At 55.3% G+C, this 25,278-nt stretch overlaps 2 protein-coding genes across 2 annotated transcripts in view; both read right to left on the reverse strand.

Annotated features, from left to right (window-relative positions):
• Nucleotides 1–523: 523 nt before the first annotated feature.
• ARPC1B (actin related protein 2/3 complex subunit 1B) lies at nt 524–13,947 on the reverse strand. The gene is made up of 10 exons (XM_019422632.2): nt 13,817–13,947; nt 6,895–6,971; nt 6,058–6,162; nt 5,395–5,617; nt 4,331–4,438; nt 3,153–3,359; nt 2,978–3,053; nt 1,880–2,085; nt 1,067–1,157; nt 524–854 (listed from the first exon to the last, which is right to left on the reverse strand). Exons 2-10 carry the CDS (start codon nt 6,956–6,958, stop codon nt 816–818), a joined length of 1,119 nt encoding a protein of 372 aa, XP_019278177.1. The 5' UTR covers nt 6,959–6,971; nt 13,817–13,947; the 3' UTR covers nt 524–815.
• A 6,485-nt stretch (nt 13,948–20,432) lies between these two features.
• Nucleotides 20,433–25,278, reverse strand: part of ARPC1A (actin related protein 2/3 complex subunit 1A) — a 29,213-nt gene continuing 24,367 nt past the window's right edge. Inside the window, exons 8-10 of the mRNA XM_019422623.2 lie at nt 25,080–25,273; nt 22,711–22,801; nt 20,433–20,830 (exon numbers count right to left, since the gene is read on the reverse strand). Coding sequence (XP_019278168.1) covers nt 20,792–20,830; nt 22,711–22,801; nt 25,080–25,273 — 324 coding nt within the window. The 3' untranslated portion in view covers nt 20,433–20,791. The remainder of the gene's footprint in view (nt 20,831–22,710; nt 22,802–25,079; nt 25,274–25,278) is intronic.

Genomic DNA, 25,278 nt, shown 5'->3' on the forward strand with positions numbered 1-25,278 from the left:
AAAGAAGGATCTGTGGGCCTCTTGCGACTGAGGCGGCTCTCTTGAGGGACGGGCCTAGAACAGTTTGAGAGAAGGCATCTTGAGGTACCATTTTTATGCAAATGTAAGGGGGAGTTCACAGTTCTGATCTGTTGATGTAAATCATGTTACCCAACTAGACTAAGAAAAAACCGTGAATAGGACACTAAGAAGCACACGTTAAATAGGCGCTCTGAGTGAAACAGGAATGGGGGAAAAACTGTCTCAGGAAATCATGTGCATGTATCAAAAATCAACTGCCAGCATCGAGTAGAGAAATACTTTCCCATTAAAGCCCAGAACCAGCTAAAATGTGCAACCGCTGGTCTGGGAATCAGGCTACTGAATGATGGGACGGACACCTGCTTCTGGCAGCCCCCTGGCTGGACCGCAGGGAAAGGAACCATTTAGGGGAAGGCCCTTGGGTTTAAAGATCAATTTTGCTGACAAGGAAAAATAAGCTACCTGAGCCCTTGTGAAAATGAACTCCTCCCAGACACAGAGACCAGGTCTGTGATTGCTTTTTTATTCCCTCCATGTTTTTGAAGCAGTTCATGACCAGCACCGTGCTTTGGGAACATTTGTTTTTCACACTAAATGAAAGCATTTCTTTAAGAAAAAGGCACGTGTTCCTTCAATAGGTAAGAAAAGCTTCCCACCCCGTCCCTCCCCTCTGGATGGAGCAGTCCCCATGGGGACCCAAACTGGTACCCTAGAAACGTTCAGCAAAGCAACCCTTAGCCTCCCTGACCCCCTCCCCCCAGCAGTTGAGATGAGGGCAACATATTTCTCACAGGTCATTTGATCTTGAGGTCCTTCAAGGCTGATTCCAAGCTCTGGAAGGAGACAAGCAGGACAGGCTAGTTCTCAGTGGTCCTGCCACACCCCACCCGCAGGGACCTTACCCTCCCCTGTCCCAGCCCTAAAGGGAGGTGCTGGAGAGGGTGTCCCTCATCACCCTTCGTCCCAAAGGAGTGCCCTTCTGTAAGAATGAAGGGGGCTCTCCAGTGGGGAGGGGGAGGAAGGGGCACGGTGGGACAGGCCTCACCTTCACGTCCCAGATGCTCATGCCGCCATCCATGCCCGTGGTGCAGAACTGGGAGCACTTGGCCTTTCCTCCGGTGAGCACCGAGATCTGGCTGCAAAGAAGACGAGGGCTTGATGGGTCCCAGCCTGTGGCCACACTGGACTCCAGCCTGCCTGCCCTCCAGGAGCTCCCACCCTTCTGGGGCAGCGGCTTGCAGAGAGCCCCGGGGGTGGGCTGTGAGGGGTCACAGAGAACGGGGTTCATGAGTCTGCTTTGAGGAGGAGCAGGCGTGTTCATAGAGCCGAGGGAAGCCTAGGCGAGTGGAACGGGATGTGCAAAGGCCTGGGCAGGGCCTGCGTCACACGTGTGTGGGGAGTGTGCAGCGTGGCAGGACTGTAACTGGACGGGGAAAAACCAAAACGCAGGGCTGGGAAGATATGCAGGGCTAGTTCTGACAAGCCCTGAAAGGGGACATGAGTTTAGTCTGAAAAGGACACCGGACCTGGTGGCTACTGGAGGGTTTAAGCGGCCACACTTCTCTCTGGTTTGCTGTGGAGTGGACACCTGTGGCTGGCAGGATTTGGGAGCTGTGGACTGGCTCTCGCTCCCCTCATTCCTCAAGGAGGCACAGCCTCGGGGCTGGTCACACTCTGGCCATCCCAGAGCTTCTACAACGGTCCCCACACAGCCACGTTCCAAAAGCGAGGGGCACGCTGACTGCTGTGTCCCCACCTGATGCTAGTTTTGTGCAACCGACAGGTCGCCCTGCTCCCTAAATCAGGGCCCTCACCTTGACCCTGCTGGGAGGAGAGTCCGGGTCGGCCCCACCCTCACCTCACACTGTTCTTGTGCAGCGAGTCCAGGCCCGAGCCTGCGGCCGCACCGCCCTCTGAGCTCGCCTTCTTGTCCAGGTTCTGGAAGCGCTCGCGGGCCGTCAAGCCACGCTGCGAGCTTTGCTTGGGCACATCCAGCCGCCCACCGAAGCTTAGCGTCCCCGTGGCACTGTCGTAGGTAAACAGCACCGGGAAACAGTCGTGGCCCTGCAACAGTCGTGAGGGTGCCATTGGAGCGCTGGCTGAGGGCTGGCACGGTGCCCCCAATCTAAGCACGGGGATCCAAGGCTGGAGGCAAGACATGACACCTATAGGGGCTGGGCGGCGGGGGCCTCTGGTGGAGCCAGCGGGAAGCCAGTGCCAGCTCAGACACACAGCCGGCTGGACGGACCCCAGGTATAGAACAGGGACGGATGGTGGGGGCTAGCATCTAGGGGTGGCCCCTCCCCCAACAAGGCCAGTGGACAGTTGAGAAAGCTTGTCTGGGACACCCCTGGAAACCTAGGGACTTTCTGCCCAAGCGGTCACACCCACTTTGGGAGACACCCCACAGCTGGGCGCTTCTGTTAGGCAAAGCAGGCCCAATCCCCCGCCCCCGCCCCGGGACCAAGTATATTTGCTGAGGGCTGAAAGGGGACTTGACAGGTGGACAGAAGGAAGGAGGGAGGGCAGTGCGCTTCTGGATGTGTGGCTGGACCATGTGGCCGCCACTGAGTTAGGTGTGACCCTGTAATTTCCACTGGCCCATGAGATGTAAGCAGAAACCTCAGGGTCCAGGGCGTGATTCTCCACTTCCTTATTCTTCCTCCAAGGTGGGGGGGGGGGGGGGGGTGAGTGTTTTGGAGACAAAGCGTCCACCTGCACAGAGCAGGGCCCCTCACAACGCCCACACTGTGTTACGTCATAGCAACTGGGGTGCTGTTACTGCGGTGTAACCGACCCATTCTGACCACAGATTGACGGCTGGCTGGAGCTGGGTGGGAGTAAGGAAGGAGGGAAAGAAGGTTGGGGGTGGGGGGTGGGGGGTGGGCAGTGGAGGGCTGCCTGGCCATCTCTGGGAGACCTTTTCTAACTAGCACCGCTCCCCTCCCTGCCTCACCGCTGCCACCAGACTGTTCTCAGTGATGAAGGTGAGGGCCAGCAGCGGCAGCGTTTCAGAGGCCAGAGTTGCCACGCTGAGAGAGAGAGAGAGAGAGAGAGAGAGAGAGGTCAGCCACTCCGTCCCCACCTGCTCTGTGCCTCCATTGCCCCCCACTCCCCTGGCCTGTACTCACGCCATTTTCTTGTCGGCATCGGCCAGGCACACAGTGCTGTCGTGGCTGACCCAGGCCACGCGGCTGCCACTGGCTGAAAAGCAGACGCCATGCACCCAGCCACAGCTACTGCTGGACTCAAACATGAGCTCCCCAAATGGCATCTTGGAGCCCCACGGGGTGGGTGCTGGACGCTCCTCTACCTCCTTGATGTAGGCTGAGAAGATCCTGCCAGGAGAGACCAAAAGAAAAAAAACTCAGGAGACCGGGGGTCCGGGAGGGACTGACCAGGGACTCCCTGTCCCAAAGTGGCCTGCTGAGGTCAGTGCCCAGCTAGAGGCTGGTGGATACCACAGCCAGCTTTTCACGCCCCACATCTTCACGCTTGGACGAGTCTGGTCTCAGTGCCCTCCTGTGCAAGGGAGTGAGTCCCGGCTTTGCGTCCTGTAACTCCCAGGGCCCTTGGGCCCTCATCTGAGGACTGACCACGCACGGCTGACACGGTCCCCAGGGGGTGTCCTGGTCCCCATCACGCTGGCCCCTACACTTCACAGCCAGCCCCGTGGATGCCCCTCCTCCCTGCCCTGCTTTCCCAGGGCCAACACAGGGGTCCGCCTGACAGGTCAAGGTGCCAGCAAACCAGCTCCCCACCCACCAACGGAGCCTCATCAGGACGTTCTGTGCGTGTCGGGGGCCTCCAAAGGGGCCTCCGGTGCCTGCTGCAGCCTTGTTTCCCAGGCGCCCAGGCCATCTGCCTGGAGCTGGGAGCCAGAGGCCTCGGGAGACTCGGGGGCGCTGGGCCCAGAAGTGAAAAACCGCCAGGAGCAACCAGAGGCTCCATTCCAGGCCCGAGATAACGGGGCATGGGTTTGTCTAAGCTGCTCGTTGTCCTCCAGATGGAAGACAAGGAAACCGAGGGAGGGGGACTCTAACGAAGCCGAAGAGGAGGGCCCAGGAAAGACTCCTTGCTGACACGGAGAGGCAGCAAGGGATGCATCCTGCCAAGACTCTACAAGGGCTGGAGACGGGGCCCAGCGACGACCCTTCTCGAAAAGCAAAACCTCTCAGATGCCGGGCTGAGGCCTCGGGTGAGCCTGCCTGCCAGCAGAGCTGGTCTGGGTCACGGGGTGCAGGGCTCCCTCCACCCTCCACCCTCCACTCCTAGTTCCTGTGCTGACATCCAGACCCCGCCCGCTCACCGGCACTTGAAGTCACAGGAGCCTGCGGCCAGGAGCACGTTGTTGGGGTGCCAGTCCAGGCTGAGGACCGTGGAGCGGATGGGCTTCTTGATGTGCTTGCACACCCACCTGGACAGATGGATCGAAGGGGGTCGGGACGGGCGAGCTCAGCACGCATGGCCTCTGTGCCCCAGGGACTCCACGTTCCCATGGGGCTCCACAGACCCTCTACCCCCAACCCCCCTGACAAGGTCCCAGGAGGGAGGGGCCTGGGTGCTGCCAGCCCACCAGCCTGCCAGGGCCCAGATCAGGCCAGTGATGTGCCAAGTGGCCTCCAGGGTGGGCCCTCTATCCCGGGTTTCCTTTAAACCCCATGACAACCCAGGGGACCTGCGTGGCTCAGTCGCTTAAGCGTCCAACTTCAGCTCAGGTCACGATCTCGAGGCCCATGGGTTCGAGCCCTACAACGGGCTGCATGCTGACAGCTCAGAGCCTGGAGCCCACTTCGGATTCTGTGCCTCCCTCTCTCTGCCCCTCCCCGACTTGTGCTGTGTCCCTCTCTCAAAAATAAACGTTAAAAATAATAATAAACTGCATGACAACCCGGGGGGCAGGCTCAGTGAGGAGTCACAGCAGCCAGCTGGCCAGGGTGCAATGTGATCTCAGGTGTCCCAGACTCCAGCTTCTCCTCTGCCCTCAGGGACCTAGGGGAAGATACTACAACGCGGCCCTGGAACATGACAGGCTGGACATCCTGGGCGAGTGACCACCTCAGGGCCTTCCTTTGCTCATCTGTAAAGTGGGGACAACAGATGTCCAGTCCAGGGGGCTGTCGGGGAGTCCATGCCAGCATGCATGCAGGGCTTTCCGCAAGGCCCTCCGAGCAGTCGTGGTGTGGTCTGTGCCCTCATCAACGGGACGGCTGTGGAAGTGCCCCTCGCCTACGAGGCTCTGCTCTGCCAGGGTCACATGAACAGTGACCTGGCATGCCACCCAGTGCTTCCTGGGACACCAGCCCCACCGCCTTTTAGTCTGCAGCCCCCAGGGTTCCTCCCAACCCACTCCCAACCCTCCCAGGCACCCACCAGTCATTTTCCTGCTCAAAATAGCAGATGGAGATGACACGGGAACCACTCCCCACAGCGAACTTGTTCTCGTTGGGGGCCCAGCGCACACAGCGAGCAGCCCGGTTGATCCGCAGGATGACCAGCGTGGGCTTCCACGTGCGGCCCTTCAGCGTCCACACGTAGGCGTTGCGGTCTGTGCCGCAGGTCACAATCCGGTTACTCTCGGGGGCCCAGTCGATGCCTGTGGGGCAGGGAGGAAACGCGGCTGAAGTCCTCCAGCAGAGGTGGCTCTACAGCGCTGGTGGAGGAGGGGATTAAGGGACACAATCTGGAGGAAAGCTGCTCCAAGGGATACTACCAGAACTTCCTGAGAGTGTTACAGCTCTCCAAAATATCTCCAAACATGCCGGAAAGCCAAGAGACAGAAGAGAAACGGGTCCTTGGTGACTCTGAGCTGAGCTGCTGGATCAAACCTTTCCTGAAGCCCAGAAACCTCTCTGAGTTTTTCAGTAATAAGGGGCAACATGATCCCTTTTAACTTAAGCCAGTTTGAATCAGAGTTGTGTTGCTTGCAACCCAAACTAGCCTACCTAACACACTGATTGGGAGGATGGCCCTGGCTGGCCCTGCCCCATCCCCCTGCTTCCTTCCAGGAGAGTGATCCCAGTCGGTCTGACGCACCTGTCACCTGTCCATTGTGCTCCTTGAGCTCGTGCACCTTGACCCACTTGGCCCCGCTCTTCTCATAGATGTGTACCTCGTGGTTGTTGGGGCAGATGGCAATCTCTGCGGGAGGGGAGGGGAGGGGAGGGGAGTGAGGAGGCATGCGTGCCCAAGTTCCCCCCCACCCATTCCCTCATGACTCCCTTCTACCAGGAACACCCTTCGCAGGCCATCTGGGCAATACCTCGCTCTTCACTGCCTTGGCAGGGGGTTCCCTGAAACACCTTGTGACCCCTCCCTGGGGACTAGCCACCTTTGACCTGTACCCGCTACCCCCAGGCACCCCCACAGCAGTCTCATGACCTCTGGGAATTCTCCCTTCCCCCTGCTACTGCCCTCTGCTCCCCAGCTCCAGCCCTGGGCTCCTTGCTGCTCCTGACAATGCCAGGCTCTCCTGCCTCAGGGCCTTGGCATGGCTGGCTCCTTCGCCGTCTCTGTGTCTCTGTGCACATGTCCCTTCCTCCTGGCCACCTTTTCTAAACCAGCGCCTCTGCCTCCCATGCTTTCCCCTCCTGCATGTTTTTCTTCACTGTTCATGTCACTACCTGCCACTGCGGGCTGTCTTCACCTCTCACCCCCAGCCTGGGAGCCCGAGCAGCACCTGCAGCAGGTGCGGGGCTGTGCTGTCACCACCCCGCGGTGCCCACTTGCCTGCTGCCCCCCCGCCCCAAGCTCATTCATCCCCTCTTACACACTCAGGACCAGAGATGAGGAGGGGAACAGCCGGCCCCCAGAGCCCACAGGCTAGGGGGCTCCCGCCCCTCCTCTGCCAGCCCACAGGCAGCGGGTACTCACGGGTGCGGTCCTTGTTCCAGGCGTGACAGCTGATGGGCTCCACGAGGAAGCTGTGGTAAGCCATGACCGCTCAGCTCCTGTGCCCGAGAGGAAGGGACCCCAAGTCAGCCCTGTGTCTGATCCCAGACCGGGCTCCCAGCCGACCCCGTGGGCAGGCAGCAGGGGCTGGCCTTCCAATGCCACTTCCTTCCCGTGGGTATGGTGTGTTGACCTGTGCCTTGTCGGTGCTCACCACCTGCACCTGGGTTTCCTCACAGGTAGAGTGCCCCCCCCCCCCCCCCGGAAGGATGGGGTGGGGACGCAAGGCAGGTGGTGCCCAGCACGCAGCAGGCCTTCCACACCCAGAGCTTGGCTTTCAGGAGATGGGGGGGGGGGGGGGAGGTGGAGGCAGGTCTGCCCTTTCTCACCCAGAAATCCTTTCAAGGGGAGGAGGGGTGGGGCGGGACGGCCCAGAGTGGGTGGCTGGGCTGTGGGGATGAAGGCAGGTACAGAGGGCAGCTGGGTACACCCCCAGAACTGGGCCCAGCACTGATGGCACCTCCCACCTTGATAGGGCCTTCCCCCACCCCGCTCAGGCCCTGCCGCTGAGCTTCAGAGGAGCCCGCTGAGCCTGCGGCCGGGTGGGGTACACACAGGCAGTCCTTTCGCCCCCACCCCTTCCCGCACAGCCCTGCCCACCCCTGTTCCATTTGGCAAAGCCCTGCTTACCCTCTCTGAACCTCAATGTCCACATCTGCAAAATGGGAACAGGAATCCTGCCCCCGGAGGTGTTAAGAGGGTAAAATAAGATGATATGCCATAGCAGGTGTTCATGAAATGGCAGCTCCCGCGTGGTAACACCCAGCCATGGTCCACCCACTAGGGGTCTGTCTCCCCTGCTGGACCCGCGGCTGATCCTGGGGCACACGGGGCCTCAGGCCTTTGCACTGGCGGTTCCCTCCACCTCCTAAGCTCCATCCCTGGGGGCCTGCGTGGGGAGCCCTCATCGCTGCCCTGTTTAAGTCTGCACCCCAACACCACCTTCTGGCGAGGCCCTCTCTGACTGCTGATTTGAAACCGCGACCACCTTCCCCTACCTCAGCACTCCCTCTTCCAGACTGAACTTTCTCCACAAAGAATCCTCGTGGAACATTCGTTACACTGGACTCACTCCCTTCACCCGTTCTCTGTCCCAGCTGGGACGGAACGAGCTTGATGGGGACAGACATTTTCCACTTGTCTTGTTCACAATTCTTTCCCTGTTTTGCTTGGCACGTAATAGGTGCTCGGTAAGTATGTGAGGAACACGATTGTTTACTCTCACTCGTGTCCAGAAGAGTAAGTTCTTTATTTAAAAAATTAAAACGGGGCACCTGGATGCCTCAGTCAGTTAAGCATCTGACTTCGGCTCAGGTCATGATCTCACAACCATGAGTTCGAGCCCTGTGTTGGGCTCTGTGCTGGCAGTTTGGAGCCTGGAGCCTGCTTCAGATTCTGTGTCTCCCTCTCTCTCTGCCCCTCACCTACTCGCGCTCTCAGTCTGTCTCTCAAAAATAAATAAACATTACAACAATTTTTTTAATTAAAAAATGGGTGCCTGGCCGGCTCAATTGATTAAGCGTCCAGCTCTTGGATCTCAGCTCAGGTCATGATCTCATGGCTCGTGGGTTCAAGCCCCACATCAGGCTCTGCACTGACAGCATGGAGCCTGCTTGGGATTCTCTCTCTGCCCCTCCCCTGCTTGCATGCGCTCTCTCTCAAAATAAATAAACAGTAAAAAAAAATTTTTTTTAAACACTACCACCCAACATTTCCTGAATGCTCCTTACTTGCCAGCTCTAAACAATCCAGGTATTTTTTTTTTTTTAATACCAGTATAATTAACACACAATGTTAGTTTCAGGTGTAAAATATAGTGACTCAACCATTCTGTGAATCACTCGGCACTCAGCAAGGTGAGTTTTACGGTTGGTCCCCTTCACCTACTTCATATCCCTCCCGGACCCCAGGCACTCTCGACTTTTGTGCTCAGATGCCACAGCCCCAGATGACAGATGTAGAGGCCGAGGTGCAACAAGCGGAAGCTACCTGCCCAGTCACACAGGTGTCTGGTGTCACCAGGAACTTGGCTGCCTCCCCCACCAGACCGGCAGCTCTTGTGTCCCAGGGACTGGGCTGAAGAAAGGCTTCTCCCCAGCTCTGGGCCTGAGCCCTGAAAACCCAGGAACCTAGCGGGCACCTAGCCGGCCCCTCACAAGATGGGCCACCTGTTCGGGCGGAGCTTACCCAGGTGGCAGGCCAGGAGGCCCTGCTGGAAGGCACAGCACTGAGCTCGGGCTCAGGCACAGGAGAAGGACGAGCTGCATGTAGCCCACCGTCCAGCTGAGAAATCCGGGGCTCAGTGACCAGCTGGCCCGAGGTGGCACCACGCATCCTGCCGGGCCCGGCTTCCTGACCCCCCCCAGCGACTCTTGCCCAGCCCAGATGCAACACCTGTTTTCATTTATTGCAGGAAGCTCTGGAAGGTTCTGGGGCAGCCCAGATCACACAGACACACAGGCATGTACAGGGTAGGGACATGCCTGGAGGGGGGCACCAGGCGGGTCCCCAGTCAGCACTGCGGAGAGAGTGGACACACCTGCAGCCGCTCCAGCCACACACGCTCATGCGTGCTCAGCCCTGCACACACACACACACACACACACACACACGCACACTGCATCCATGTGCTCATGCGTGTCCAGACACACACACACACACACACACACACACACACACACACACACACACAAGCACACTGCTCCCACCATGGCTACTTCCCCAGCCTCTCCTTATAAAGCCTCTTTGTGGAAGGCAAAGGCCCCGGAAGTGGCTCTTTGGGGGGGCCCCCAGCTCGGGTCAGCAGGCCTGATGGGGATTTCCCCTGGCACTTCCGGAGCCTCGGGGCTGGGTCAGCTCTGGCATCCAGCTTGGCTGGGGCACTTCATCGCTGTCCACACCACAGATGACAAGACTAAGAAGTGGGAGCTCCAGGCCTACCGGAACACTATACTGTGCTCATCTGCCCACCCCCATTTCCCACGGTCACCAGTGGGGCCGAGATCAGGCAGAGGCCCACCTCCACACCCCAGCTGGGCTCTCGTGGCCTTGGAACTCCAGCTGAGGCCAACCACCCCCTACCCCTTCAGCCCCCCGGTGGCCCAGGAGGAAGCCCTGTGGCTACAGCCCTGGGGGGGTGGGGGTGGTCTCTGGGTCCTAGACTTGAGCCTGCACCTCATTAGCACAACACAACTTCCCAGCTCCAGCTGTCCCAGACTGTGTGGCCGGGGGTCTCCGCTCCTTGCAGGGTCTTGCTAAGAGTGGCTAGACACATGGGCCAGGCTGTAGAAAGCCCATCTAGCGAGGTGCTCCAGAGTCCCAGGCTGTGAAGATGGAGAGGCTGGGTCTGCTGAGACAGCAGCTTCCATAACTAGTGAATAACGCAGCCAAGAGGACCTGGGGAGCCCTGACCGTTGTTTCCTGAGACCCAAAGGTTCTCAAGTGGGAGAGGAAGGGGCTGATAAAGATGGCTACAGGCACAGTGGGACAGGCAGGGGCGGGAGGTTCAGACCACATCTATCAGCCAATCACACTTTAGCATGAATTCATTCAGAAATACTCGTAGTACACTGAATCAACACCTTAAAGGGGGTAGAGGGTAGGGAAGGGGATGGGAGAGAAGGTGCATTTTCTCCTTTTCATCACTTTTTTGTAACTTCTGCAAAGCAACTAAAGCCAGCAGGGCCTCAGCAATGACTCCCAACCCCCACGTTTCAAATGAGGAAGTGGCCATCCAGAGGGGGGAGTAGGTATCTGGCCACTGTGGCCTTGGGGGCTGTATCCTCCTAGAGGAGAATCACTGGATTGTTCCCTGTGGTCAGAAGCAGTGAAGCAGCCTTCACACCAGGCCACCCTGCCGCGGGGAGCTTGGGCTGCATTACTCCCAGGAAAACCTCCACAGGGGTTGGGGGAGGGGGGCACCCACTCCCAGCCAGCCACCCTGAGGAAAATGCAACTAGGGCTACTTGGCCCAAGTGGGTGGACAAGGTGGTGCTTCAGCAGTGGCTCCTGGTAGAGACCAAGGCAGGCTGGGGCCATGGTCTCCGGAACACCCACCCACTTGTCACTGCAGCCCTGTGAGGCAGCACCATGGGCCCATTTAACTGTTGGGGACAGAGAGAGGAAGGAGCCCAGAGGTCCGTGTGCAGGACTCTGGCTCTGATTAACCCAGAAACAGAGGCTGGGGGAGTGTGGGCCAGACCCTGAGTCTCCCCCGACTGGCTCCCCTCCGCCAGCCTGAAACCAGGATCTCCGTGTTCCCAAAAGCACTTCCCCTGCGTCCTTCCAGCACACCGTGAATGCGCAGTATGAATGGACTGGAGATCCCCCAGGGCTAGGGGTGGGAGAGCACAGGGAAGAGGGGTGAGGACTGGGAGCGGGGAGTTGGGTCTCCAAAGTAGGGTGTGGGTCTCCCTGCACGGGGTTCCAGAGACGCACTGGGGTAGGGACGTAAGCTCCATAGGGGCGGGGTATGTGTTTGTTCACCGATGTATCCAGCATCAGTTAGAGTACCTGGCACATAGTAGGTGCTCAGTAAATATCTCTTGAATGTGACTGAATGAATCCCATCCTTTTCTTCAGGAGATAGGTTATAAGCAATGAATATGCTTCATTATTTCAGTGACATATGTATGCAATTTATAAGTATTTACCGGGGAGTAACGTGCTCAGGTTTTTTTTCCTGATTAGGGCCAACAATCAAGAAAGCTTGGAAACCTGAAATCAAGAAGGTCCTCTCTGAGGATGTGGGAAGAACTCAGCTCCTCTCCAAAGCAAAACAAGGCAGGTAAAGCCTTGGGCCAGGCTGCCTTCCTTACTACAGTGCCGGGGTCAAATTCTGACTCTCTCCATGGATACTCTCAGTTTATACTTCCTTCACCTCTGTATCAGAAAAGCCTGGGGCTGAACAAGGCGTTGGCAGTAGGTTTCTTACTGCTTCAGCTTCTCTGATGGTTCAGCCACATTCGAGGCTAAACCAGGCAGGAGCTGTCTGGAGCAGGATCTTGGCCCTACAGGCACTCAGGGAAGTCCCCACCCAGCTCAGACGCTCCAGGGAGCCGCGAGCAAGCCATTTTGCACACGTGCTAAGCAGTTACTCAGCTTCCTGTTGTGTATGGAACAGCCCTTGCCACCCCAAACAGACCAGCCGGTCTCTCCTCCCCAACTCTGCTCCTGAAGTCTTACAAACCAGGCAAAAATCAAGAAGCATAAATGAAAACAATCATAGAAAGGCACCATAAATCTTGATGAAACAACCCAAACAGAAACAAAATCCAAAAACACATAAAACTCAATGTGGGCAGGGTTGTGGAGAAATGCTCATTTGTTGCTAAATTGTTCAACCTTTCTGAGGGGCAGCAACTGTAGGAACAAAGAACAGGAACAGGAACTGAAAAATAACACTTCGCTGGCATAAATTCATTTTGGTGCTAAGCAAATAGCCACTGGCTTTTTTTTTTTTTTTTAAAGCAAACATGTCCATAATAACCCCCTTTAGAATGGTAGAAGGGGTGGAAAAACCCAAAGACTACAAATATGGAACGACTTGTGACACTAACATGTTAGGATACCATTTAACTATTTGAAAAGACCTATGTGGATTACGCACAAAGACACACGTAAACTAACTTTCCTGGCATCTTTAAGTGCCCAGTATTTACCCAAGACTTTGACGTACATTCTCTTTTACTTCCTAAAACAAGCCTGAGAAGTTCTTTTGAGGTTTGTTTTTCTAAACCTTCATTTTGTACAGGAGGAAACAGACTCAGACAAAAGCCACGATCTGCTCGAAGCCACGCAGCTCCTCAACGTCAGTTTGGGATTCTGACCCCAAATCTCGGAGGTTGGCATCATCTGGACACTGATAAGTGTGGGCAGGCCTTATCCTGGCAGTGGCAACAATAAATAAGAGAATCCTCACCCTGTGTGTGCCTGGCACGTTGCCAAGTGCCTTCTACACGTTATCCCATGTAAGCCTCACAACTTGAAAGGCCCCCATTTTACAGATGGGGAAGGTTGCGGCCCAGAGAAGTTAGGCGGCTTGCTGAGATCATGGGGCAGGGAAGGAATCTGGCACCCTCACCCGGGTCCCTGAGGCCTCACGGGGAATGCGCGCGCTTAACCACTGGGCGGCATTGCCAGCCCCGCGCGGGGAGTCTGGGGCCAGCCTGGAAGAACCCCGGGGAGCGCCTCCGGCTCCGTCCCCGTGCTCGGCGGGCTCCGGGGCTTCCTGCCAGTCTTCACAGTGTTACAGTCACCGCCCTGGACGGCCTGTCTGCCCTCCCCGCCGCCGGCGAAGGAGGGGCCGCTCGGTCCCGCATTCGGGACCCCCTCCCCGTACGGATCGCGGACCCGGCCCCAGGGGCCGGGGGCGGGCTGGGGGCCGGGGAGGTGGCCCGGGGGGGGGGGAGGGCGGGGAGGGAGGGAGGGACAAGGTGGGCGGGGGCGCCAGCTCATTTCCCGGCCGGAGCAACCCGGAAGGCTGGAGGATGGAGGGGAAGTGACTGGGCGTGGGGCCCTCGCGGCCCGAAATAACGGGGGACACCGACCTCGGGGCAGAGTCAGGGAGGGGCGGCCGGGGCAGGGGGGACGGGGGGCAGGAGGAACGGGGGGCCGGGGCCGCCCCGAGGGCGCCTGGGGCAGGGAGCCCTGCATTTCCCTCACCCGGAGGAGAACACCATCCGCTGGTCCCCTCACCTCCAGGCGACCCCACACACCTGGAGAGGCCCCCTCCCCGCGCCCCCACACCTGCGGTCGCCCCGTAACCCTCCCCACCCGCGTGCAACTCCCCGTCCCCTCTCCTCCGAGCGCCCTCTCCCCTCCCGACGGCCCCCAGCCCGCTCACCTCGGGGCGCCCCGGCCGCGGACTCTGGGCAGTCGACGCGCCGAACCGGCTCTGGGCCCCGCGCCGCGCCGCAGCCACTTCCTCGTGGGCGGGGGGCGGGGCCTCCCGGCCTCGGCCCCGCGGGGACGGGGGCGGCGACCAGGGTGGCGGCCGAGAGATCCCAGGCCCCGCCCACCCATCCGGGGTGGGGGCCGCACCGAGCCGGGGCGCCCTGAAATCGTCCGCGACCGCCCCTCACTACTTTATGCGTGGGGAAACTGAGGCTCGGAGAGAGGCGCACAGCCCGAGCAGCAGCTGGGCGGGAAGCCGGGAGCTGGGCGGGGAGCGCACGTCCCCACCGCCGCGAGAGCGTCCTCTCCATCCTTCCTCTGTGAGCCGATGCCCACAGGGCGCAAAAAGTGCAAGCCCGGAAGCGGGTGTAGTCGGAAGCGAGGCCCTCCCCGCGCTCTCGGCAAAATGCGCCCCCGGGCGGGGGTGCGGGTCGGCCTCTCGCAGAGACCGTGGCTGGCCCAGCTGGGTCCCTCAGCGGAGTTCTTGCCCTTGGAGTCCGCTGCAGCCCTCCTCTCGCCCCTAAGTTACCTGGTGGCCTCGCAGCCACCTGAATTTGGGTTTGGGGCCAAGGGGTCCCCAGGGGTTTTTCCATCCCTAGCCTCTGCCTCATCGGTGCAGATGTGGCCCGGTGGCTGCGCAGATGCGGGAGACCCCGGTGAAAACCTTGTTGCGCCCTCGCAGTCGGTCAGGCCCCTCCCTCGGGGCCCTCTCTCCCAGTGCCAGGCAGGCGGCGGGCGGCAGATGGGGTGCGGGGTCTTCCGGGTCCCCGGAGGTCTGGGGGCTTTAACGCATGCCGTTCTTTCCGCCTAGAACGTTTTTCCCGCCCTGTCCCCCCCTGGCCAACTCCGGTTTGTCCTGCAGGACGTGTCTCTTAGGCCACTGTGTCCACAGCCCGCTCCCCATCAGGGGTGTCCGCTCTCCACTGGACTCCCAGCTCCTGTACACCCAACTCTGCCCTCTGCCGGGCCGTTGGGAGGACTCCATGGATCCAAACACGGAGCACTTCCTGCCGTGAGCGCGTGGAGCTCAGCAAACTCCAGAGGTTTGTAGGACCCGCAGCCCCCGGCTCCGAGGAGACACTGAGGGGCTGTTACCAGCCCTCCCGTCTGGCTGTGGCCAATCCCAGAGATGGCTTCGGTCTGCACAGATAAAAAGTTTCAGATGGTCTGTAGCGGCACCCCCTTCTTGTGGGGACAAGAGCAGCTTAAGAGCACCGAGGCAACATCTGTTCCATCCCTGGCTTCTAGATGCCCAGGGAACGACCCCGGGTGGGGCTGACCCCCATCTCCGTCACCCGCCTGAGTGCTCTAACCCGGTCGGGCTCCGGCTGTCCCCTGTCCTGAGCTCATGACCTAAGACTGGCGGGGGCAAAGCAAGGCCCGCAGCTTTGGAGTATGGAGGAGGGAAAGGAAGGCCCTTCCGGGTGAGCCGCGTGAGCCTGAACCTGAAAGTGGAGCAGCCGCAAGGGAAGATGACGACACAGGTAGAGCTCAGGTGGAGAAAATCCCAGAGAGATGGTCAGCCTCTGACTGGTCAGCTTGAGCCCAACCTGCTTCCAGAGGTTTCGGACAGGTGAGCCAAGGAATCAATTTTACTATTTAAGCTGGTTTCCATCGAGACTTTGTTACCGGTTGCTGAAAGCATCCTGACAAATGTGAACACCTGAGGACTCTCTCCTCCTGTGTAAACTGAGCTTGTCCACTTAGTGGGAGCAGAAACCGGGGCGCCTGGGTGGCACAGTCGTTTAAACATCCAGCTCGGGGATTTGTTCAGGGTGTGATCTCACGGCTCAGGAGTTCGGGCTCTGCGCTGACGGTGAGGAGCCTGCTTGGGATTCTCTCCGTCTCTGCCCCTCCCGCTGTCTCAAAATTGCAGGAGTTAATGATTGCAACAAGTTAACTTGTTGTTAACGCCAACAAGTGGCGTTAGAAAATGGAGTTTCAGGTAAATGCTGCTTCTTGCTGTGCCTCAGTCTCTGCATCTGTGAAGAGGCTGACATCGTGATAAGTGCTGCAACCCCCTCACAGGCCTGCAGCCACTGTGGGAAGACCCGACCACACCACACACTGGGAAGCCATGGGAGGGGTTATGTGAAACCGCTCCCTTCTGGGATCAAAGTTGTTCAAGCCTTAAGTGAGGTTCTCCTGAGCGAGGGGGACCTGGGGCGGAAGGCTTCACTCGGAGTTCTAAGAACACCTCACAGAGCTTGTTTCTTGCTGGAAACTGCGTGCCCCGTCCCCCGGGACCCTGGGGTGAAGACGCTGCACTCTTTCTCAGGTTTCCAAGAACTGCAGCTTGGAGGAAGGCAGTCATCCCCAGGTCCTCGAGGTTCTTTCCGGCTTTCTGTTCCACCTCCTTGCTGCCTCCTGGTCACAAGAGGGCAGCCAAGCTCCAGGCGTCTGGACTCCGGAAGTGGTGGGCTGGCCCAGGCAGCGGGGAGACCAGGGAGGAAGACCTGTCCCAGAAGCACCCAGTCTGAGCTCCTAATCTTAGCATGTGCCCACCCCCAATTGGGGACCACGGGTCTCTGTCCCTGAGATCAAAGGACTGCCACCCGATCCCCATGAGGAGGAACCGGAGAAACCCTTGTGTCTTCTTTCTCAGCCTAGGAGGACAGATGTCCACCACGCAGAGGCCCAGAACACGCTTAGCATTCCACGTGCCAGGACCCCGATGGGGGCAGCACCTGTTGAACACCCCCTGCCAAGTCACGTGGTTTTGTATCGGTTCAGCTGGAAACTCCAACAAAACCCCACAAGGTACAAGTTGGAAAGGTCCCCTCCCGTCACTTTCAGTGACCTGACCCCGCCCCTGAGCTTGGTCACTAGGCATCTGCACTCCCGGCCCAAGCCCAGCAGGGGGCGTGCTTAGCGGTTACCACCAGGGCTCTGGCCAGCTTGCCGGTGTTCCAATGTGGGCGGTCACAACCCTCTCTGGCCTGGCTTTGTCACCTTTCAATGTTCCATAGGGGCACCTGGGTGGCTCAGTGGGTTAAGCGTCCAACTCTCGATTTTGGCTCAGGTCACGATCCCACGGCTGTGACACTGAGCCCCACGTTGGACTCCATGCTTTGAGCAGAGATTCTTGGGATTCTCTCTGCTCCTCCCCCCACTCACACTCTCTCGAAATAAACAAGGAAACATTAAAAATAAATAAATACAATGTGGCTATACCAGTTCCAACCCTACAGGGTTGCTATGAGTAGTTAATGCCTATTGACTGCTTGTGCTGGTGCCTGGTCCAGGATTCTCACCGTAGTGCAGCAAAGGTGTGGCTACAGCACCCTTCCTGGGACCCTGAGGGGACGGACATTACGGTGGTGCCTTCCAAACTTTTTTTTTTTTAGTTTATTTTTTGAGAGACAGAGAGAACATGTGCAAGTGGGGGAAGGACAGAGAGAGGGGGAGAGAGACAATCCCTAGCAGGTTCCACACAGTCAGCACAGAGCCCGACGTGGGGCTCAAACACACGAACCGTGAGATCATGCCCTGAACCCGAAATCAAGAGTCGGAAACTTAACCGACTGAGCCACCCAGGTGCCCCTCGAATTTTTTCTGATCACGACCCACAGTGATATATATACTGTGACCTAGTACACGTCCCCACGTATATCTGAAACCTAGGTATCGTGACACACGCAAAATATTTTCTCTGGGTTCAATTTTTCAAATGCCAGTCGTGACCTACTAAATTGATTTTTACAAGCCATTGATGGGCTCTGACCCTCAATTTGAAACACTGCTCTAGACCATACTTCCTTCCTTTTTCTGAACTGACCTCGTCTATTAGTTTCCTGTCACTGCAGGAGCAACCTGCCACAAATAGGGTGGCTGAAGACAACGCAAACATGTTCTCTTACGTTTCTGGAGGTCAGAGTCTCCCGTCTCAGCAGGCAGCGTGGCGTTCCTTCCAGAGGCTCCAGGGGAGACCTGGTTTCCTGGTCTTTGCCAGCTTCCAGAGGCTGCGGGCGTTCCTTGGCTCCGTGGCCCAGCGGCTCTCTAACCTGTGGCCACATCTCTGACTCACCTGCCTGCCTCCCTCTCATAAGGATCCCTGGGATACCGGGCCCAGCTGGATAATCCAGGATCCTCTTCCTGACTTGAGCTCTTAATTATATCTGCAGAGTTCACAAGTTCCAGGGATTAGGACATGGACATCTTGGTGGGGGGGGGGGCATTATTCCACCTACTGCACCCGGTTTCTAATTATACATGCATAAACAAGCAACCTAACCTCATAATTTATATACTGATCTACACGGGACTTGAGTCCACGTGGGGTCGCTCGTGCCTCAGCCACACTGCAGGCACCTGGGGAAACCCTGGCCCTTCACACCATTGCCTCCAGAGTGGGGCACACATGGCTTCGGGGCCAAACTGAAGAGTCATGCCTAAGCAATTAACCTGGGTTCTGAGGCAGACTTCGGATTTTCTCAGAATACTCTGCAAATAACTTAAATTTTTCTTCAGGTAGCAAGAGCCTTCATATGTGGTTCCCATTCTACCCCACTGTTAATAAGGGTCTGTGGGGCTATTATGGCGTCAGTGCAAAGCCTAAAAGCAAACCTCAGCTTTACTAACAGGAATTACCAATTCCTGTTTTTACTGCCATTTTACAGGTGAGGAGACTGAGGCTCAGAGAGGTTAACTGTATTGCTCAGGGTCACACAACTTGGCAGAATTATAACCTGCCATCAGAGCCCAAAGGCTTGAATCAAAGGGCTTTGGCAGTCACCCAGAGGCTCTCCAGATGGGTAATAATTGTGGCCCCAGGCATGGCCTGAGTCTCGGAGCTAGTGAGAGGAAGAGGGGTGCATAGTATATAGCCCCCAGCACTGCAGGGCTGTGGGTTTCTGGCTGTCCTCACTGGGATGGGCCTTCCTCCCCGGGGGAGACATGGCCCAAGTTATAAAAAAACAAACAAACAAAAAAAAACCCCACTCTGGCTAAATCACTGGAGGCAAAGTTAGAAATGTTTCTCCGTTGCTGTTGTTTCTCTCGCGGAATACGCTATTTCTCTAAAAACCTCTGGGCCTGTTGGCCAAACCATGTGATTTAATTAAACTAAAAGACTTTTTAGCTAATTCCTGTTTAGGGGCTACTTCTGTCTCTCCTCTGGGACAACAGCCTGTGCACTGGTGCAAACACATTTATACAAGCGGTTCCTGCCACCAGCGGTCCAGAGAGGAGGCCACAGCAAATACCTCCGCCGCAGAGATCCCCTCCTAGAGGGGAGTATTGTTCCCAGGAGTCGCCGAAGGGCAAAATTACTCAAGAGGGTATCATGATGTCCTCTGAGAAGCATGGTTACCAGTGTCCTAAAACTAGAGCTGTCTTCAAGTCACTGGGAGGCAAGAGGGAAGGCTTGGGAGGCAAGGTGACCAAAGTAACGCCATTTTGGTTTTAGGTTGACCCTTAACCTAAAAGTCAGCAGATCATAGTCAAAATATCTGACTCATGGAAGACTGCAAGACTCCACTCCTGGCAGTAAAAGCCACAAAGCTAAACATTCTTTTTTTTTTTTTTTTAATTTATTTGAGAGAGAGTATGTGCATGTGTGGGGAAGAGGAAAAAGAATTCCAAGCAGGCTCCTTACTGTCCGTGCACAGTTTAATGCGGGGATCGATCTCACAAACCATGAGATCATGACTGGAGCTGGACACTTAACTGACTGAACCACCCAGGAGGCCTTTTTATTTTGAGAGAGAGGGAGCTTGTGTGTGCGCACGCATGCATGGCAGAGAGAGGGAGAGAGAATCCCAAGTAGGCTCCACGCTGTCAGCGCAGAGCCTGACATGGGGCTCGATCTCACAAACTGTGAGATCATGACCTGAGCCGAAATCAGGTGTTGGACGCTTAACTGATTGGGCCTCCCTGGACATTGCTAAAAACTGCTCCCTGTGGGTAATTCTGCAACCCTAAGACAATGGAAAAACTACCCAATGTAAAGGATAACCCCAAGGTTAAAGAGCATCAGCCTTTTTCTGTACAATTAGCTAATTTTTAAAACCTTATAAAACCTTTTGTTAGGGGCACCTGGGTGACTCAGTCGGTTGAGCATCTGACTCTTGACTTCCACTTGGGTCATGATCCCCTAGTGTCATTGGGTCAAGCCCTGCGTCAGGCCCTGCACTGAGTGTGAGCCTGCTTAAGGTTCTCCCTCCCTCCCTCCTCCTCCCTCTCTCTCTGCCTGGCTTGTGCTCTAATAGAATTAAAATAAAGCAACTTAGAATTTAAGATTTTACCCTAAGGGGTGCCTGGGTGGCTCAGGGGCATCCGACTTCGGCTCAGGTCATAATCTCACGGTTTGTGAGTTCAAGCCCTGCGTCAGGCTCTGTGCTGACAGCTCGGAGCCTGGAGCCTGCTTCAGATTCTGTGCCTCCCTCTCTCTCTGCCCCAACCCACTCACATTCTATCTCTGTCTCTCTCAAAAATAAATAAACATTAAAAAAAATTAAAAAAAAAAACCTGGTTATAAATATTTTACCCTAAAAATTAAATAGTTTAATGAAGAATTTGTCCATAGTTTTCTACTAAAAGTAGTTATAACGAAACAAAACCAAAAACACATTCAGTATTTTTATTTAACTGTTTAGCAATTTACATATCTCCCCACCCTTTCCTTTAAGTTAGTGTGACAATTTTCCATAATAAACTACTTCAAGAGAAGCTTTGGTCAAGAATGGAATGAAATAGCAAAAACAAAAAACAAAAAACCCAAATCATTGCTGCTTTTTTTAAAAAAACCAACACTTTCACCAATTATATTCAAACAAAAACACACAAACAATATTTGCGCGATACGTGTCTTCAGTGTTTCCTTGCGGCTGGCTCTCCTCACCACCATGCAAACGGCGGGGCCGTGTCAGCACACTTTGTCACTTTTGTCAGTTTGTCATGCTGGATCTGGGAGGCTCACTCAGCTTCACATTATCCGGAGGCCCTGGATAGAAGACTCCAAGGTCTTGAAAATGGCAGGAAGAACACCAAAGGTTACTGACGACTGTCCGTCCTGGAGTCTTCCCCCTGACCAGCCTCTCCTCCCTGACCTACCTGCAACACCCCCCCTGCCCTGTGCCCCCCAAATCTGGCCCCGCCCACCCGTGAGACATGCTCTCCCAGCACTGGGCCCTGCAGAGACTCTCCAGTACTGGGCCCCCCACCGGCCCTTTCCAGCCATGTGCTCCCCTGTTCCCATGGCTCCAAGCCACAGGATCTGGAAGTGCTCCCACCTGCATGTTTCCTCCCTGTGCCATTGGCCCATAGTGATGAGGGCCAATATGTGCATGTTCTTTGCCTCCTCCTACAACATAGGCCATGTAGCGGCCAGCCAGGTGCACAACACACAGCAGGTGCTCAAAGGCAGACGGACCAAGGGGAAACTACCGTGGGACCTCCTAGCTTAGAGGGGTCAAAGAATAAAGTGTAGAGTGTAACTGCCCAGGGAGCTAATTTCACAGCCATGATGCCCAGGATGGAAAGTGTCAGAAGACAAAAAGGTGGGAGGGTGGGGAGAGACTTTGAGTAAGACACTTTGTTTCTCCCAAATATTCTGGAGGCTATTCCATATTATGTATTTCACCCAAGGAGTGGGGCGGGGGGGGGGGGGGGACACCGAACATGGTGGAAATGCACAGGCAGTAGCAAAATTCTGTGAACCTTAACCTGTTTTGGAGGTTAACCACTGATATTAAATTTACAGGGCTGCACACAGGGGCCAGCCTCTCCTACTCCTGCTCCTCCTCTCTGGTTCCTCATCTCGTCCACCATCTGCCCAATCGCCAAGGCAGAGTGTGAGGGTCCCCCTGCTTGTTCCTCAGTGTCACGATGCCCTTCCATTTGGCCTCTGAAATCTCCCTCCAATGCAGAAGTTCTGGGTCACAGCCCCTGCCACAGCTGGAGATCACCTCCTCACTGGATCACGGGACTCCCCAGCCTCTGCCCAGGCTGCCCACGCCTTACTCTCTGGTGCTTTGCTGTCCGGCTCTGGACCAGCTCCTGGGCGTCTGCAGACAAAGCCCAGCTCCCTCTCTCTGACCACGCCACAGGCCCTTCTAGTTCCATCTGGTGCTTCTGAAGGACCCACATCACTGCAAACCACTGGTGGTGCCTCCAACCAGAACGTGCTCTGAGCTCGGCTGGTCTGCACCTGCGGCTCCTACTTGCCCCGCGCCCCCGCGTGCCCTGAAATCCCACTGCACCTGGAGACACAGCTCAGCCCATCCCTTCCCTGCAGCGCTGGCAGTTTATGTGCCCCCGAATTCCTTGGTGTAGAAACACGGGCACTGGCTGCTCTTCTGCAGATCCACCTAACCCCCACCCCCTCTGCCACACGAACCCCTCTCACCTCGGTGTCCTCAGTGCCTAGTACGAGGCCTGGCACCCGGCAGACACTTAGCAAACGTTTACTAGATTAATGGGTGTAAACCACAAAAATGTATCTATAAAGACACTGGTACCCAACACAGGGCCAGCTACAAAAACAGCACTGAATTTTTTCCTCCACGGATAAATGGACATCTAGAAGGATGTACCCCAAGTCACTGAGAAAGTCTGGTTTTCTTCCAATGGCTTTCAAGTCTTGAGGTTTTTTTTTTTTGTTTTTTAAAGTAACCTCTACACCCGATGTAGGGGTCGAACTCACAACCCCAAGACCAAGAGTCACACGCTCCACTGACTGGGCCAGCCAGGTGCCCTGACTTTGGTTTTAAAGACGACTACAGTCTCCTGTTCTACATTTCTGATGTGCACTGGATTTGACATTTTGTTCCAAGAAATGAGAAACATTCTGGTCACAGGAAGAATTTCACACAAACAAGATTTCTTTTGAAAAGCAGAAAATACCTTGAAATCCCAAATTGTCATGGCTCCATCGATGCCAGTAGTGCAAAATTTGCGACAATCTTGTTTGTCCACTTCATAAATAGACACTTGACTGAAAAGAAGGAAAAACAAGAGAGACTGTAAGATATGTGGTGGGAGTGAGTCCCAACCTTCCTAACAGTGTAAGGGCATTTTAAGGAAATGGAATTCCCAACCGCAAAATATTAAGTTGTCCATCAAGATTAGGCTGCGGCAATCTGCCTCAGAAAACATTCAAGTGCACCTCGTTACCAGACATCCAGAAAAGTCAAGACTGAAAAGAGAGAAAAGGTAAGAAGCTGTATTAATTACAGTGACGCAGAGAAGCGGGACGAGCCAGGCACACAGCATGCAAACTGCCAGGGAACAGAGTGTGGGCAAGACCACAGCAATGACGGAGATGGAAACAATTAAAAACAAAACAAAACAAAAACAAACTAGAGGCAGGATAAAGCATGACTGAAATCCAACTGGCTCCAAACAGAAACTCCCAAATCACCCTCCAAGACAACCAGGGCCTGTAAGCCAAGAGCTCTCCCTGCTCTCCCTGCATTTGAAACTAATCACTGCAAACATGAACAACACTCAGACACGCCGCAGGATTCCAAGCAAGCAAAGTAGAGGAAGAGATTAATGCAGCAACTTGTCTTGGCCTAATTATCTGAAAAACTTTCAAGAAAATCAATTCCACAGCTCAGACAATATTTTTCTTTTTTCTCTGAAACGTCTAGAACATTCTGTCTGGGGAAGGAGATGGCAAAACGGTGCACACGGCCTGTTTCTGTACAGCCTGTAAGCTAAGAATAGCTTACGATTTAAATGGTGACAAAAAAATGAAGACTATTACTTCATGATGTGAAAATTATGCGGAAATTCAAACTTCTGTGTCCATAAAAGTTGTACTGAAACACATCCACGCTCATTTAGATACATACTGCCAATGGCTGCCTGTGTGCCACAACAGATGTGCATAGCTGACAGAGCCTCTATACCTTCTCAGAACCTAAAATATCTACCCTCTGGTCCCTTACAGAAAAAGTCTGCCGATCCTTTGCTTAAGGGCAAAGAGGATTTAATATCTGCAAATAAAAGGAACCTTGCCAATCTCCAAGGGTCTTTTTACTTGAAAGTCTCAAAAGATGCAATGAGTTGTTTCCTTCCTGATACATAGTCTGCAGAGAAGCTTCAGAGAAATTCACAAGACATAGTTTTGAAACTCATTCAAGACAAAGAACCTGAAGTGTGGAGAAAAGTTCTGTTAGGCCTCCAAGTTATTAATTTTTTTTTTACTTTTTTTTCTTAATGTTTATTCATTTTTGAGAGACAGTGCAAGTGGGGTTGGGGCGGAGAGAGAGGGAGACACAGAATCCGAAGCAGGTTCCAGGCGCTGAGCTGTCAGCACAGAGCCTGATGCGGGACTCAGACTCACGAACCGTGAGATCATGACCTGAGCCGGTCGAACACTTAACCAACTGAGCCACCCAGGCGCCCCTCAAGTTATTATTTTTCAAGAGAGTGCAGATATTTTCAGCCTATTTTAAGTCCGGCAGCCCTTTCCACTGAACATGATCACAAGCACAAGGTGCATTTAATAATTCTCTCAAAGAGAAAGTCTAGACCTTTCCGTTCTTCTTCCCACCATCATCACCACAATGAAAATCTCTCAAAACAAAAGGTCTAATCAAAAAGAGAAAGTTCTGTGGTACCTAACTCTGACCACAGTCATTTAAAATATCAAGGGCAAACTACACTTCTCCTCTAGAGTTAAAACAAAACAAAACAAAAAATCAAACCTTTTGGATAAAACACAGTTCACATACGCCTGATGAAAACTTAAGTCAAGAAACTCCTTGGTTTTACCATATGGTATCAAATAATTCTGTTTCTTTCATTAAATGATCTTCTTACTGGTGTGCGTGACTAGAAACCCACGGCCGAAATGACAGGTATAACCAGTGTTCCTGTCCTGTGCTCACTGAGAGGAGCAGGACGTTCAGGAAGGTCTCCTCTCGTTCTCAGCCACGGTCTAAGAATGCCAGCCCTGGGAGGAGGCAGCTCACACAGCGGTGGCGGCAACAGGACCAGTGCAGCTCGAGGTGGGGGAGGCTGTCTCGTGCCATCTGCACTTCAAAGGACAGAACGACTCTGTCACAAGCTGAAAATAAGAGTCTGCAGTCGGGAGGCTAGAGACTTGTCCCTGCTCTTGTTCCCAAAGCAATGTCTGGGCACACAGCACACACGACTGGCACAGGGATCCAGCCAGGAAACGAGGCAGAAAGGCATCTTGGTCACCTAAACGCTTCTCTACAGGTGGCTGGGGCCCTGGCTGCAGGTGGCTGAGTGGCACCTACGTGATGCTATTCTGGTGCAGCGTCTCCAAAGCCGTGTTGCGGTCCTCAGTCGTGGCCCTCTTGTCCATGTTGCGGAAGCGCTCCATGGCGGACATGTTGCGCTGGATGCTCTGTTTTGGAATGTCTAGTTTGGAGACGAAGGTCAAGCAGCCACGGTCATCGTAGTTAAAGAGCATCGGGCAGCAGTCATGGCCCTGAA

Source organism: Panthera pardus, unplaced genomic scaffold, assembly GCF_024362965.1.
Source record: "Panthera pardus isolate Hobbes unplaced genomic scaffold, ASM2436296v1 HiC_scaffold_4, whole genome shotgun sequence".
Taxonomy (NCBI): Eukaryota; Metazoa; Chordata; class Mammalia; order Carnivora; family Felidae; genus Panthera; species Panthera pardus.

Coding starts and splice junctions, on each gene's coding strand:
- ARPC1B (XM_019422632.2), bottom strand. CDS start 6,958: ATGGCTTACCACAGCTTCCTCGTGGAGCCCATCAGCTGTCACGCCTGG. Junction 3,360..4,330: donor TCCTGTGACTTCAAGTGCCG/GTGAGCGGGCGG, acceptor CTCTCCTGGCAG/GATCTTCTCAGCCTACATCA. Junction 855..1,066: donor TGAGCATCTGGGACGTGAAG/GTGAGGCCTGTC, acceptor GTCTCCTTCCAG/AGCTTGGAATCAGCCTTGAA.